The following is a 16861-nucleotide window of genomic DNA, read 5'->3' on the forward strand; positions in this document are numbered from 1 at the left end:
ATACCCGGTGTATCAGCCAGGCTGTGTCGTATCGTGCTCGCGGATCGGTGACATCTTGAAAGTAAATCTTGATATTTTCCCGGATTATTGAACACTCGATGACGTTTCGGGACTGCAACCAGTTATAGTTGTCCGCCTTGAACATGTCTGGCAGGTTCCCAGACAAAAAATGATATTTGGCAGAAAACGATGAGTGACTTAACTTCTGAAACACCATCGAGCACCTTTTAAGTGAAAGGTGGGCAAATGGTTTCGTTACAAGGAAATCCGCCAATAGCTACACCATTTTTGGTACTAACAACCTCGAGAAATAGCTTGGCTTCCCCAAACAAAATAGTCGCTCCGAACTCAAGAGATTATGGTTGATAGAGGAAAATTTATGTGGAGAATTTATGGCTTAATAGAAGGGCATTTCTGAAAAACAAAAATTTGTTAACATGTTAGTCTTTTCTGAAGCTTAGTTTCTGGCGTGTATTTCGAAACGTGAACATAAACAGACAAGAATATAATAGAGGCTTTTGAAATATTGCGCTGAAGAATGGTGAAGAATAGGTAGGTAAAACAATAACTAGGTACAGATTCGAAATGGGATGTAGTGAACTAATGGCACAGTTGCCTAAAAGACGGGGTCGATTGGTGGGACAGCAGGAAACTACTTCACTTCATTCGTATAATAACTTTCTTAGAAAGACACTGCACATGAATTTTATTGTTGCCATCGTGGTCCTTAGCCCGAAGACTTTTTTCATGCAGTTCTCCACGCTTGTCTATCTTGTGCAGTCGTCTTTAGCTCTAGATCATTCGAACTAAGTATTCGAGCCTTGGTCTTCCTCTAGAATTCCTTCCACACTCTCCCGCCTCAAACTTATCATGATTACCAAACAGGCGAATCTTCGATGCCTCAGGGTGGGACACATCTACAACTTTCGTGTCGTAAACATTAACCAATTTCGTATTACTACGACACTGGTGTATAATAGCTCTCGTCTTGTTAGAATACCGACTCGTAAGTTAGAAGCTGATGCTATTTCGGATGTAACAATGGCCTTGCTTCCTGCCGTCCTAGTTGGGCCATGACTTACTTTCATCGGTTGACACGAACTGACGAAATGTTTTGATGTACTATAGACTCCGCGACAATAATTATTGGACGGGTAGCAGCGAAGGCCAGTCTTCCAAATCACGACTGCAATGTTCACAACACTAATCACTCTTCCTGTTCAGACTTGCGATGCACCTAGCGTATCTTAAAACGAATGTATAGTAGACATGAAACAATTTCAGGTGACGAACTGCCTTTTGTACAGTTACTTGGTAATACACAGGTGTACAAACGGAAATGAAGTGTACCATCGACTGAAATCTAACCGAAAACAACATCGTTCGGCACTTGGGCGCCGTAGCTTGCTATACAAGACAGTAGTGTTCAGCATTACTCACGTTGTACTCGGCCAAGACGCGTGCTACCGTATCCTCGTCGAAGCTGGGAAGTATGCAGGCCGTCTTCCCAAGGTGAAGGGCATACAATGGCATTACAAGCCCAGACGCCCAGAAAGTCGGCGACGTCGATATCATGGCCTCTGGACGTCGGTCACTCGATGTGGCAAACTGTGCAAACATTTTCCTGCAACAACACAGGAATTTTGAAAGGTCTCTGTTGGTTCCTTTCATGCTATTTTCCTCGACTTTACGTCATACATTTGCACCTCTAAATTTACTGTGGTATTTCTAAATTTATCTGGGAGGAGACTGAGCAGTGGAATACGTTATATTTACACATAAACACGAGCAACTTGTCACGCAACATTTTCAAACACATTTTTGTATGTAATTCTTATCATACAGTTTCGTACGAAACCCACATCCGCCTTCTTTACGTAGTACATATGATGTCTTAGGATACTGTCATCTCCTTCCCTTCTGGTGTGAAATGATGAATGAGTGAGAGTATTTGTAGTTGCATGCTCGGTGGTAGCAGAGAAGTTTTGTCTGGCCAACGTCTGAGTAGGTAGATACGATTTCTAAGGCAAAGAGGTTGTCTCCAAATGGCTCTGAGCACTATGGGACTTAACAGCTATGGTCATCAGTCACCTAGAACTTAGAACTGCTTAAACCTAACTAACCTAAGGACATCACACATCACCCAGTCATCACGAGGCAGAGAAAATCCCTGACCCCGCCGGGAATCGAACCAGGGAACCCGGGCGCGGGAAGCGAGAACGCTACCGCACGACCACGAGCTGCGGACAGGTTGTCTCCTTGATGTGGTTCTCCCGCCCCTTGTCTGGTTGGTAAAGGAAGCTACCTCTCTGGTCACTTCCTATTGTATCTGTGGGATGCCCTCGGACGGGGCCCACGCTGGTCAGTCGGCGGGCAGTTTCTGAAGTGGTAACATCTCCGGGTAAGCGCGTGTTTGGTGAGTCCGAAGGACAATGAAATTCTTAAGTCTAACTGAAATATTAATTAGTTTTCTTACAGGTCTACATCGAAAATGTTTTATATATTATTTTAAATCGGGATTCAGTGTGATTTCAGTGTTGGTTTCGAGTGTATTTCGGTAGCTACTTTGTTTCCACTCCAATAAAGGAAAGTGGAAGCACGTTGTCATGAGGCGTAATTCTGATAAAAATCACTCTTTAGTGTGAATGTGCGTAGAAGTGTTTTCTCTCGCTGAAATTCTTGAAATTAATCATTTATCATTGTGTTCAACCCACGTGGTGTGTGCTTTGTAGTAGCAGTACCACGTGCTCGTAAAATTGAGGCATCAGGTCAGTACTATGCCGTTATTAACGCAGTTCGGAAGTTTCTTTAGTAACTAATGTGTTTGGATTAGATTTCTTCATTAAAATCGTTGTGGAATTACATATTTTCTGTAAATGTTCTTGTGCACGTGGAACATGTGGTGTAATAACGAAACTAGCCCTCAGCTACTATTTTACATAATATTTCGCGTATTCAAACTTAATTCATAGCTATCGCGAGCAGTTTTTCCTGCTTCACGATTTATAGAAACATTTTTATAGAGTATTTTGGTAAGATTGTGGTTATATCGAACCACGTGATCTTTGTCTAAACTTCCAATACCGGTCTGTGGTTATCCTTTGGCAACACGACTGCTTGAGGAGAGGAATTCCTTTGCCTAAATAGTTCCTTTTTTGTGTACACTTGAACAATCTTTGTGTGCTTGTTTGAATGTGGTATCCCATCCTGTTGCCTAATTTTTGGTTCCTATTCTTAGAAAATCACGTTTGATTTTATTGAATCCCCCCTGAGTAACACTTTTCTTAATTTACAATAGTAAATAAGGCACCAGCTTTGAGACGGGCTTAGCATGTGTTATCCGTTTTATTGAACACTGATGAATTTTAAAATAAACATGAAAGTTTAAACTTAGTTTACTTTCCTCGAATCTAAGTTTCCCCATCATCTGTTTACTTAAAATAATAATAAAATTATAAAAAAATGAGCTGAGAGTGTGGGTGACCTTTGCATAGATTTAAAAATTTATAGCAGTAATAAGAATTTGTTTATTAGTCACCAACACATACTTTCCACCCTAAGGTCGGAAGGTTTTAGAAACACTAGGCTCATTATAACATTCGAGTACATCTTGTTAAAGTGTTCAGCGCGCTTTGGATATCAAGCGTCCACCGATCAACCACAGAAATTATCGAGGTGTGGTCGCTTGCGTGCCCCAACATTAAGGATAGTCGCACTGTAGGTGAGACCATAACGGAATGTTATCTATGGAGAAATCAAACTGATAGATTCCTGACGAGGGGTAGTAGGATTTTCCTACTATGAGTAACTGAATAATCTACATCATTACTCTGCAATTCACAATTAAGTACTTGGCAGAGAGTTCACTGAACCACCTTGAAGCTCTTTCTCTACCGTTCCGCTCTCAAATAGCGGGCGGGAAAAACGAACACTCAAAGCCTTCTGTGCGAGCTCTGATTTCTCTTTTTTTTATGATGATCATTCCTCCCTATGAACGTGGGCGCCAACAAAGTATTTTCACACTCGACAAGCGCCTTTGTTTTAATGATTGTCACCCCCACTCACGTATCATATCCATGGCGCTCTCTCCCCGCGCCGCACAGCGGTTCTCCAGAGGAGAACGTACAAGCGTAGTGTAAGCAATCTCTTTGGAAGACCTGTTGTATTTTCTCAGTGTGCTGCCAAAAAGTCGTAGACCTTGTTCTGCTTTATCCGCAACATTATCCATGTGACCGTTCCAACTTAAGTTATTCGCAGCTGTAATTCCTAAGTATTTAGCTGAATGCACAGCCCTTGGATTTGTGTGATTTATTGTGTAACTAAAAATTAGCAGATTCATTTTGGTACACATGTGGATGATTTCGAACTTGTATTTAGAGGCAATTTCCACTTTTCACACCATATAGACATCTTGTCTAAATCGTTTTGCAATTGGTTTTGATCGTCTGATGACTTCATATGACGATAAATGCCAACATCATCTGCAAACAGTATAAGAGTGCTACTCAGATTGTCTCCTAAATAGTTCATGTACATCAGGAACAGCAGAACGCCTATAGCACTTCCTTGTGGAGCGCCAGGTATTACTTCTGTTATAGCCGATGACTTCCCAACAGTTACTATGATCTGTGACCTTTCTGACAGTAAATCACGAGTCCAGTCGCACAGCCGAGACGATAGTCCATTGGCACGCGATTTGATTAGAAATCACTTGTTATGTATGTTGTCAAAAGCCTTCTGGAAATCTAAAAATATGGAATCAATTTGACACCCCCGTCAACAGCACTCATTACTTCGCGAGAATGAAGGGCTAGTTTTTCACAAGAACGATATTTTCTGAATCCGTGCTCGCTGTTTGTCATAAATCGTTTGCTTATCGTTTTTTTTCGAGATAATTCATAATGTTGGAACACGGTATATGTTCCAGAAGCCTACAGAAAATCGACGTCACCGATATGGGCCTGTAATTCAGTGGTTTACTCCTGTTTCCTTTATTGTGTAATGGTGTGACTTGCGCTACTTTCCAGGCTTTGGTATGGATCTTCCTACGAGTGAGTGGTTGTATATGATTGCTAAGTGTGGAGCTACACTATCAATATACTCTGAAACGAGCCTGAGTGGTGTAGAATCTGGGCCAGAAGCCTTGACTTTCTTGTTTTAAACTGCTTTGATACACCGAGGATATCTACTTTTAAGTTGCTCTTGGCAGCAGTTTTTTTCCGAATTCTGGAATAATTACTTCATCTTGTTTGGTGAAGCAATTTTGGAAAACTAAATTTAATAACTCTGCTTTCGTGGTATTGTCATCAGTAACATCACCATTGCTATCGCATAGCTAATGTATTGATTGTGTCTTTGCTCTTGTGTATGTTAAATATGACCAGAATATCCCTGCAATTTGTGGACAGAGACAGATTCGTTGTGGAAAGTATTAAACGCATCTCGCATTGTAGTTCGCTCTACATTTCGAGCTTCTGTACAACTCCGCCAATCTGGAGGGTTTTGCTTTATTTTAAATTTGGCATGTTTTTTGTTGCGTCTGCAACAGTGTTCTGACCTTTTTAGTGTACCATGGAGAATCAGTATCATCTTTTATCAATTTATTTGGTATATAGCAATAGCCGTCGATACTGTTTCTTTGAATTTAAATCAGATATAGTCTACGCTTACATATTCAGATTGGAAGGAGTGAAGACTGTCTCTTAGAAAGGCGTCAAGTGTATTTTTATCAGCTTGTTTAAATAGATTTAAATATATTCCGGACATAAATGTTCCCCATTCAGATCTCTAGGCCGCGTAGCTCTACAGATAATGAGCTGCAATCAATGAGTGTAGTGATGTAGTATGACAGCAACAAAAATGTCATTCTGTGAACCCTGCAATACGGACTAATGACATGTAACATACAAAATTAGCCGCTCCACGGCGTCCTAGCATGGATGGGAAATACAAAGGCGTGGAAAACTGAAATGGTTGAGACACCACAGAGCTGACGAGGCTGGTGACGCCTCTCGGCTTCTCCACCTCCACTGTCCATGATAAGTTGTTAGTCTTTTAGAGCACTGAAGTGGGCTGTACTAGGTGATAGTGAGTCACTGTAGGCTTGCTCCTGCAGACTCCTGATCGCCTGCCTGCACGACATCGCTGTTGGGTCCTGACCTGTGCCACTCCAGGGTGTTACATAGGCTACACATTCCTTGTAGCGCTCGAGTGTGGGATTCAGCATGCCTTCACCTCGCCGGAGAAGACAACGCACGTTGTAAATCCACGAGTAATAAACATGTTTCCAGACAGCGCTCTTCAACTGACGCTCTCACCAGCTTCAACGCCCAGCCTCCTGCACCTGTAGCACCAGCCTCTACACCCGCTAAAAATCCTGATCCGAGGGTTGACGGCTACAACTGGCATCGGAAATGACTGGCCACTTGCTGCAAATGGTGATCAAAAGCCGTCCTGACGCTGATGCCTTTGCGACTGGAAGCAGTTTCCGATGTAGTCGTTGTCACCACAGCATTTTCGCTCATCTTGCAATCAATGCTTCACACACTGCAGGGCGGTGAGTGAGAAGCATTTTGTGTACCTTGAAATTGGCCGTTTTCATTGACCTCGTTGGATCATAGGGACGTTCATTTTATTCTGGGGGTAATGATGTGACCTCCTAACCTTTCTGGAATCAAGGGCAGTTGTCACGAATTGCCTTTGGCACGAGTCAGGTGTACATTTCATAGCCTTTCTGGGTACATGTTGCTGTACGGAAAGGCTATGCCAGCCATATGTTTCACTTATCGACGTAGGGGTCTGCCAAACGTTGCTAGTGTGGCGTTTTAAACCCATCATGTGTCTCCTGCACTGTCCAAATTGTCCTTCCTACACACATTTTTTCGCACTGGTAAGAGATGCGGTAGACGCCCGGTTTCCGTATGACATCCTTGACTGATCCTAACAAGGTTTTCTTCTTGGCTGGCGAGTGGGAGGCACATCTGACATTCTGTTTCCGGAGTATTCTTCCGATTTTGATGTGTTCCCATGTATGGAATGATCGCCATCGCAACTGCTTTTATCTTCGCCTTCAGCTTGCTTTGGTCTTGCTTCTTGGATCGTAAGGTACGCCGTATTGGGTGGTTGCTGCAACCGTTTGCACAGAATACGGCCTGTACGTGTTCCAGTTCATCTACTAGACAGTCTTGGTCTGGCATTTTAGGTGCTCTGTGCGCTTGTGTGCTTAGGACACCTCGTTGTGAAGGGGCATGGCAGTCTGAGGCGCTAGTGTTGATGGTTTTATTCTCTCTCCTTCGAGAATTTGATGTTCTGGTGCAGCGAATTTAAGTGTTGCAGAGAGTCTTGTAGGTGAAGTCCATGAGGATAGATGACGAATGTATACACATCGAAAAAAAAAACGAGGCCTGGCAGAATGCCTCCAAAAATACATCGGCCACCTCAGGACATAGTTTGCAGTCCATCGCTACTCAGTCTGTCTGTTAGTAATAATTTCCGTCGAACAGAAATTAGGCTGACATAAGCACAAATTCAGTTTCGTTAGCGATGGCCCCAACTTTTACTCTATGATGCTTAAGGATTTTCTTAGATGTACCCTTTTAAAGAGAGATACCGCTTTGAAACCGTGAGGTCTTCTTGACCAAGTCGGAAGTTCCGGAATTTCTGGATGAAATGTGTAGAATTTCTTATGCGGTGCTGGCATTTTCCCCACAAAGGGGCTGAACATCACTGGCAGGTGTTTCGCTGATTCAGATGTTGGTGCGCCATTGTTGCTAACAATTGGGCTAAGAGCATTTCTTCCTTGTGGACTTCATATATTTCGTAAAGCTTAGGCAATGCAACTGCTCATGCACGAAGTTTCTTCAGCGCCTTCTTGTCTGATCGTCTTCAATTCCCCTGTATGTATCAACCTATAATAAAGCGTACAATTTTTTCTTGTTAACATGATATGATAGCTGTACCGTACAATTCCCTTTGTCTGGTGGGACGATGACTTTCTCAATCTTCTCGTAGCCGCGTAAGTGTTTTTTTTTTTCTCTTCCTTGGTCTTTTTCGGCTTCGATGAAACTGCCGCTGTTAAGTGAACGGTATGTTTCACGTCGTATTTCGTCTGCCGCGTCCCGTGGAAGTGTCAGAACGATCGAAATAACATGAATTATGATGCCACCGAGCTGTTTCAACAAGCCAACACCTTCTGGGATTGTATTCTCATAGAAGCTGTTGAGATCCGACAGCATGACGGACTAATAAACATGGACAGTGGTTTTTAATACAGCAAGGCCTAGGATCCAGTCTTGGGCATGACGAAAAGCACAGCGGCAATTTACACGTAGATCTGCTCCCGTCATGATAACTGAAGATGACGAAGAAGCACTGTCGCCACGCCAGCAAACACCCGCGACCAGTGCTGGCGTGGAGTTGCTGATGACCCTGGATCGACGCCCATGTAGCGCTTCCCTCATCACAGCACCAGGTCCGCGCCCGGAGCCTGCCGACTGGTGACGACAGGAGGGGTGGGTTGAGGTGGAGGGGAAGAAAGAGAGGATATAAAGACGGCATCCAGCAGATATCTCTCAGCCACCACAAATGTCTGAAGATTTCAAGAAGTAAGCTTGCCGAAATATCGCACCTTTTACACGTCGTCACCCAGCAGCATATGCGAGAACTAGTCAAGATGTTATTTATTATAATGCATAAATTCGTTATATGTTATTTAACAGAGAATAAAAGAACCCACTGAGGATGGAGAAACTTCTCCGAAACATTTTTAGGTAATAAAACAAGAAAAATTGTGTTTGCTCAAGGCAGAACCTCATTTCCATATTACATACAGTTATTAATATTCAGCCAATGAAATACTGTAAGCTTAACCGATGCGTCCTTAATGAAACGCTATCAAATGGATTTTTTAGCATCTTCTGGGATTACAGTGAGGTGAAAAACGTCAAGGAATACCGATATGCACATACACAGATGGCGGTGATATCTCGTATATAAATTACAAACGCGAAGTGCATCGGATGAACAGTCATTCGTATTCAAATGATTCATATGAAAAGGTTTCTCACGTGATTATGGCTGCACGATGGGAACTAGCAGACTCTGAGCGTGGAATGTAGTTGGAGCTAGACGCATGGGACATTCCATTTCGGAAATCGTTAGGGAATTCAATATTCCGAGAGCCACAGTGCCAAAAGCCTGCCGAAATATCAAATTTCAGGAATTACCTCTCACTCCCGACAACGCAGTGGCCGGCACCTTCACTTAACGACCGAAAGCAGCGGCACTTTCTTAGAGTTGTCAGTGCTAACAGACAAGCAACAGTGCGTGAAGCAACGACATCGTACTACAATCCTGATAGTGCAGTGTATTTGGCTTTAACCGGCCATAGCAGCAGACGACCAACCCGAGTGCCTTTGCCAATAGCAAGACGTCGCCTCAGCGCCTCTCCTGCGCTCGTGACCATATCGATTGGAACTTAGACAACTAGAAAACCGTGACTTGGTCATATGAGTCCGGATTTCAGTTGTTAAGAGCTGATGGAAGGGTTTGAGTCTGGCGCAGACTCCACGAAGCCATAGGTAGACCCAAGTTGTCACCAAGGCATTGTGCAAACCGGTGGTGACTCATAATCGTGTCGGCTGTGTTTACATGGAATGGACTGGGTCATCTCGTCCAACTGAACCGAACCTACACTAGAAACAGTTATTTTCGCCTACTCGGAGATCATTTCCAGCCATTCATGGACTTCATGTTCCCAAACAACGATGAAATTTTTATGGATGACAATGTGCCTTGTCACCGGACCACAATTATTCACGATTGGTTTGAAGAACGTTCTGAATAATTTGAGTGAATGATTTGGCCTCCCAGATAGCCCTATATGAATCCCATCGAATATTTATAGAATGTAATCGAGAGGTCAGTTCATGCTCAAAACCCAGCACCGGCAACACTTTCGCAATTATGGACGGCTGTAGAAGCAGGATGGCTCAATATTGCTGCAGGGGACTTCCAGCGACTAATTGGGTGCAAGCTACATCGAAATGCTGCACTGCGCTTGGCAATAGGAGGTCCGATCAGATATTAGGAGGTACTTTTGTCACCTCAGTGTATGAAATATCTATAATATGGGGACGCGGGCTGCCATAAGAAAGCGTACTTGCTCCTTTGTTGTTCTTATTCGTGTCACGTTTCCCTCAGAAACAATTATGTGTTGATAGACGCTGTAAGCAAACACAGATTGTAAAAGGCCCTCGAAGAAAATATATAGATCTTAAACGAATACTTTCGAAGGCAACGGCTTCTACCAAAATCTCGTGCCTACCGTAGAACATATAGATGGAACACATTTAAGAGAAGCTACAGGTCCAAAACGAATGCGACAGGCATCTAGATTCAGTAATTGACTATAGACTTAAATTCGAGACACATATTACGAGGATTGCATAGGAGACCAGCGCGAGAATAACAATCTTTCAACTGTTAACAAATAGGATGAGGGGAACTGCTGGATGTCCTCTCTGCACACTATCACCGGCTATATTGCACTAACTTAACATTACCCTTCTGTTCACACAGTAGTGTGGTTACGTAAAAACTAAATGTACTCTTTAACGCAAGAACTTCAGCTTTCCAAAGTCTACCCAACTAGTCATCTTTAAAGTGGAGAGATAGAAACACAATATTTGCATTGAACACTGAAAGAATATAGCATAGGCAATTATTGAAAGCGCTGAGCTGTGGGCAGAGCAGAAATCATTGTACCTGTCTGAAACAAAGATACGATTACAAGGAGTAATTTTACAGACAAGCTGTTGCCTCGATGAATGCTTCGATGACAGCGCCAAGTATGACACATCGAACGACGAGTGTTCGGTGGAAATGAAAGTAGCATCAGGCGTGACCCGAGGAAGTGTAATGGAACTTCAAGCGTTCTTATTACACGTAAATGCCTTATCAGATAAAATTAGTGGCGCTTGCACACTGTTCACTGACGAAGCTGCGCGTACGCGAAAGAATCCTCGCTGGACGGTAGTATGATAATGCGAAAAGATAAAGACAATATTTTCATATGTGTAAGCATAAGGTAATAATCACATTAAAAAGAAAAACCTGGCAGTATCAGACTACACGATTAGTACTGAACTTTCACAGCCTATCGCATCATATATCTTGATAACGCTAAAAGCATTATGAAATGGAAATTTACGTAAAATCAGTAGCAGCGAAGGAAGAGTTACGTTTGTTGAGGGAATTCTGAGAAAGTGGTGCGCCTGTGTGAAGGAAGTCACGTGTAAGACACTAGTGCCACCAGTTCTACAGTACTGTTCCAAGTCCTCAGCCGGCCGCTGTGGCCGAGCGGTTCTAGGCGCTTCAGTCCGGAACTGCGCTGCTGCTACGGTTGCAGGTTCGAATTCTGCCTCGGGCACGGATGTGTGTGATGTTCTTGGGTTGGTTAAGTTTAAGTAGTTCTAAGTCTAGGGGACTGATGATTTCAGATGTTAAGTTCCATAGTGCTTACAGCCATTTCAACCATTTGAACCAAGTCCTCATTAAGTAGGTACGACAACAAACATCAAACGAATTCAGGCAACAGCTGCTAGAATCGCAAGGAATCAGTATAATTTCTTATAATATGGGTCCACAGCTTCCATAAATTTTTAAATGGTGTCATCTTTCATTCAGGTGCTATTGTTTTATTTTACGATTGCAATTTCGACATTATGCCATTTTCAGGCATCTGCAAAACATAGCACAACGTAATGACAACAATGTGGGGTGGGAACAGCAGTACGTGCAACCAATTTTATAAGGTTCATTCAGATGAAAAGGTCTAATTGTAGATATCCGGACAATGTGTCGAGGGAAATGTTAGTCCTGTGTGCTTTTTTAAACTCATCTCTGTGCAGGACTTAATAAATGTTACATTTGTTGCGCATGGGCTAGTGTGGCACATTGGTTACTTATCACCGTTCCTTTCCCCTCCCCCACACACACCAGGTAATGCCAGGGACAAACGTTACTAAGGAAGAACGCTTTCTTTGTGTGGAAGGTGTCCATCCAGCGGACATATACAGAGGACAGCACGGTGCGTATGGTGCGGAGTGTGTTTCAGACAAAAGTGGTGTCGACGTTTTCGTGGTGGCAGGGAGACACTAGCGGATAATGGCGCGACCCGGGCAGGTTACGAATCCATGTCCTGATGAGACAGTTGCTGCTACTGACAATTGCATTCACTCTAATAGAGGGGTCACCTCTGATGCCATTAGTGCTCAAGTGCAGGTGTCCTATTGCAGTGTGGATGCCACTGTACACAATAGACTTGATTATCGAAAGGTTTGTGCTCATTGGGTCCCCAAATTTTTGTCCGAGGAGCAGCGGCACAACGTAATGGGAATACCACTGAACCATTTTTCGCGATATCTGTGCGAGGGCGACGATTGCGTTTCCAAGATCACCGCCAGAGATAAATCCATGTGCCCACTATTTCAACCGGAATCCAAACGTCAGAGTACGCAGTGGAAGCGTCAGGGGCTCCTAAACAAAAAAAATAAAATAAAAAAAGAACAAAAAAAATTCGTTCCACAAGATCAGCTGCTAAGTAGTCCGCCCCCGGCAGGTGAGTGGTCAGCGCGACAGAATGTCAATCCTCAGGGCCCGGGTTCGATTCCCGGCTGGGTCGGAGATTTTCTCCGCTCAGGGACTGGGTGTTGTGTTGTCCTAATCATGATCATTTCATCCCCATAGGCGCGCAAGTCGCCGAAGTGGCGAACGGTCTCACCGACGGGAGGCCCTGGCCACACGAGTCATTCATTCAGCTGCTAAGTGTTCTTCGATGAGCAGGGGCCTCTGCTAGAGGAGTTCCTCCACAAAGAAGAAACAGTAAACGTCAACAAATGTGCGACGCTCTCTATCGGCTGCAGCTAGCAATCAAAAATAAACGTCAGGGTAACCTCACAATGGCTATCATCTTACTGCAAGACAATGTGCGACCACATGTTTCAAAACAAACACAGGATCTTTTGGCGTCGTTGAAGTGGGAAGTGCCAGAAAAAAAATCTTCAAATGTGTGTGAAACATTATGGGACTTAACTGATAAGGTCATCAGTCCCTAAGCTTACACACTACTTAACCTAAATTACCCTAAGGACAAACACACCCATGCCCGAGGGAGGACTCGAACCTCCGCCGGGACCAGCCGCACAGTCCGTGATTGCGTATAGTCCTCACTTCGGTCCCTGTGATTTCCAAGTTTTTGAGCCACTCAAGAAACAACTTCGAAGGCACCACTCTTGATCGTATCAAGAAATGCAGGAAGCTGTGACAGAATGGTTCCATACTCATTCCAAGGATTTCTTCTTCCAGGGCATTCATCATATCGTGCCAAGGTGGGGTAAGTGCCTCAACAGCTATAGTCATTGTATATAGCTCTATGCAGTAGTAAAGTCTGTACATGGAAATGAACCTTTCCATTTGACGGCACCTTATATTTTTAGTTCTTCAACATTCATATACTTACGAGATTGTGACATAGGTTTATGGTAAGCAGATAGTACAACGTAATGTGCACTAGCCAGCGATGCTGGTCAATATTTCGTTTTATTTACTGCAATTTTCCTGTACGTTGAGGTGAAAAAAGTCATGGGAAAGCATGGAAATGGCGGTAGCACCTCGTACACAAGGTATAAAAGGGCATTGCACTGGCGGAGCTGTCAGTGGCATGATTCTGCTGCCCGACTCGTTGCGGGTCGCACCGCTGCTGCTGTCGTTCGCCTCGCTCGCCTACACATCGCCGACATGTCCGTATGCGGGAAGAGAAGGGAAGGGAAGCAGAGTCGTCGTCGTGGTTGAGTTCCTCCTTAATCTGGCCGGGAACGATCACGACGGCAAGACGACGACGGCGACGAAAGAGCATCGCTACCTCTGCTTGAAATAGCGGCATGCCGCCAAGTTCTGCAGAGACAGTCAGGTGTCTGAAATCTGCGAAAGCGCTTGATAAAAGCGACTGTGACGAGCCACGAGATGTCGCTGTCACATGCTTACCATATCAACTAATGCAGCTGCAGCTACATCAAGAATTGGAGCCGCAGGAAGAAGAGGTGAACGAAGGAACGTACTGGCGCCACACATGAAGAGGTGGCTCTGAACGAGAAGCAGTGGCCACCACCGCCCCCATCAAAGACTGGGAAGCGGGTCACGCCACCACGAGAAAGAAAAAGACATGCGCGCCAAACTGCGTGTAGCTTCCGACGACACGATGGCCGCCCTCAAAGCAGCTATGGAGGCAAAAAGGGCGGCAGTAAGGACAGAAGTCAAAGACTTCCGCCACCAGCTGCAGTCGTTAAAGGAAGAGCTGTGGGCGACAAAAGAAGGTGTCCCCCTGCCAAGGCGAATGCCACCGCACAGACAGACGCTCCCCCGGCCCGTGCAGAAATGCAGGAAGCCAAGGAGACGCCCATGGAAACAGACATGCCTGCTCACCTTCCCGAAGGGGAGGTCGAGCAGCAGACACAGGAAGCCGAATAGACGCCTATCGCGGCAGTCCCCTGAAGAAGGTGCGTCGGCGGAGGAATCAGACGTCTGCTTGCCACTCCCTGACAAGCACAGCGCACAGGCGCTGCTGAAGAAAACTGCCCAGTCGCTTCGTAACGAAACCCTATCCCTTCACCCCTCCCATTGGAAATTGAAATTTATAGCGCCTTCAAAGAATAACCGCAATACATACTAAATGAACAGAAATAAAAATTTTCGCAACTGGTTTAAACATTTGCTGTAATGTATTGTAAGTGCCCACTTTGTGGCAACCTGACGTGATATATACACTCTATTGCAGTATATAAAATGAAATGTTGTTTACTATTGTTGAGTAGTGCATATTACGTTATAATCTCTGCCTACTGTAAACGTATATGCCAAAATCTTGTAAGTTCATCAATGTCAACGAACTAAAAAATTGGTTCTACATACTGTTATTCCCACGTTACATGGTTGTCATTACGTTGAGTTATGTTTGGTAGATTCCTGGAAATGGCAACTGCAATTGTAAAATAAAAATTATAGAAGATGTGGACGCATATTGCAAGAATTTATACTGACGTCTTTAGACTCTAGCAGCAGTTTCCTGTATTCGTTTGATGTCTGTTTTCGTACCTACTTGATGAGGATTCAAGATGCTCGATCATACTAATGTCTTACATGAGACTTCCATCACACAGGCGCAGCACTTTCTCAGAATTCTTCCAACAAACGAACTTTTCCTTCACTGCTGCTGATTTTATGTATTATTTCCGTTTCATATCGCTTTTAGTGTCATTTCTAAGTAGGTAAATGATGTAACAGGTTGCAAAAGTTTAATACTAATCGTGTATTCCGATACTACCAGGCTTTCTTTGTATTATGATTATTTTCTTACATTTATGCACATTCGAAGAGAGCGGCCATTCGTTGCACAACGTGAAAATATTGTCCGTGTCTTCTCACAGTATCATACTTCCATTCAGCGAGGATTCTTTACTGTAGGCACAGCATCATCAGCGAACAGTGTGGTTGCGAAGAAAAATGGTAGAAGTGAAATGGACTGACAGATTGACAAATGAAGAAGTAAGAGTATACCTAAGAAATGGAGGAGAGAGAGAGTGGAAAGGAGAAGTAGGCCTGACATTGTAGGAAGGATTGGAGGAAAGAGAGGGAGGGAAGTAGAAGACTTAGTGGAATGCTGTATGACATACAAAACAGACGAAGTTAGGAGCAGGTGAACGAAGAGACACTGGACAGAGAAAAACGTAGTGCGTCTATTCGATACCTGTTTTAAGACAGATGTAACAAAGAAGACGGATACGTGGAGAGAGAATGAACGTACCCGAAGGCGACAGTCAAGGTGAGCAGCCCCCGGTGTGAGAGCATGACGCCCTTGGGCGGCCCCGTGGTGCCGGAGGAGCAGAGGATGGCGGCGCACGAGTCCAGCCAGCCGGCCGCGTCTGGCGGGGACAGCGCCTGCAGCGCCCGCTCCGGGTCTGCGTCTCGCTGCAGCCAGCCGTCCACCTGGGACAGCGGCAGAACGGGGCACCCAGCCGCCTCCCCCACTGCCGACAGCGCCGGCTCCTGGCTCACCAACAGCTTAGGCTTCAGGGTCTGCTGCACCACCACCTTTAATTCCTCTGTAACACATTTGTCGCACTTCGTATATGTGACGATCTTCCAATACCACTATAGTGCACTGTGCAGTAATTAATAACATTCTGGGTGAGACTGAAGCCCATTGTAAACATAGGATAGGTGGCGGTAAACCGCTAAATTTTCAGTTTTTCCGATATTCTGATCAACGATGGGGTCAATTTTCCAGCGACTTCAAACAGAAGTCATAGGTTTGGTTGTTGCCTGTAATCCATCCAAACTCCAGCTCTAAATGATCGTAAATTACAGAGGTATTTACAATTTAGCTGACACAAAAATTTCCACACTGTTAACTGTAATGTGTTGTAAATTGGAGCATAATACTTAACAAAAGAACTTGTAAAAGGATAATACATTTTTCTCCATGAAAGGCGGAGTTCTATAACATACTGGAAGAGTTCAGGTACTGAGGTTAAGCTACCTTGGTACCTAGTACACTACTGGCCATTAAAATTGCTACACCACGAAGATGCCGTGCTACAGAGGCGAAATTTAACCCACAGGAAGAAGATGCTGTGATATGCAAATGATTAGCTATTCAGAGCATACAAACAGGGTTGGCGCCAGTGGCGACACCTACAACGTGGTGACATGAGGAAAAATTCCAACCGATTTCTCATACACAAACAGCAGTTGAGCGCGTTGCCTGGTGAAACATTGTTGTGATGCCTCGTGTAAGGAGGAGAAA

General features: G+C 44.2%; 1 protein-coding gene across 1 annotated transcript in view; it reads right to left on the bottom strand.

Moving 5' to 3' along the window:
* Positions 1-15957, bottom strand: part of LOC124596534 (luciferin 4-monooxygenase-like) — a 50759-nt gene extending 34802 nt beyond the window's left edge. Inside the window, exons 1-2 of the mRNA XM_047135709.1 lie at positions 15860-15957; positions 1441-1624 (exon numbers count right to left, since the gene is read on the bottom strand). Of these exons, the coding sequence (XP_046991665.1) occupies positions 1441-1624; positions 15860-15903 (228 nt within the window). The 5' untranslated portion in view covers positions 15904-15957. The remainder of the gene's footprint in view (positions 1-1440; positions 1625-15859) is intronic.
* Positions 15958-16861: the final 904 nt, after the last annotated feature.

Source organism: Schistocerca americana, chromosome 2, assembly GCF_021461395.2.
Source record: "Schistocerca americana isolate TAMUIC-IGC-003095 chromosome 2, iqSchAmer2.1, whole genome shotgun sequence".
NCBI lineage: Eukaryota > Metazoa > Arthropoda > Insecta > Orthoptera > Acrididae > Schistocerca > Schistocerca americana.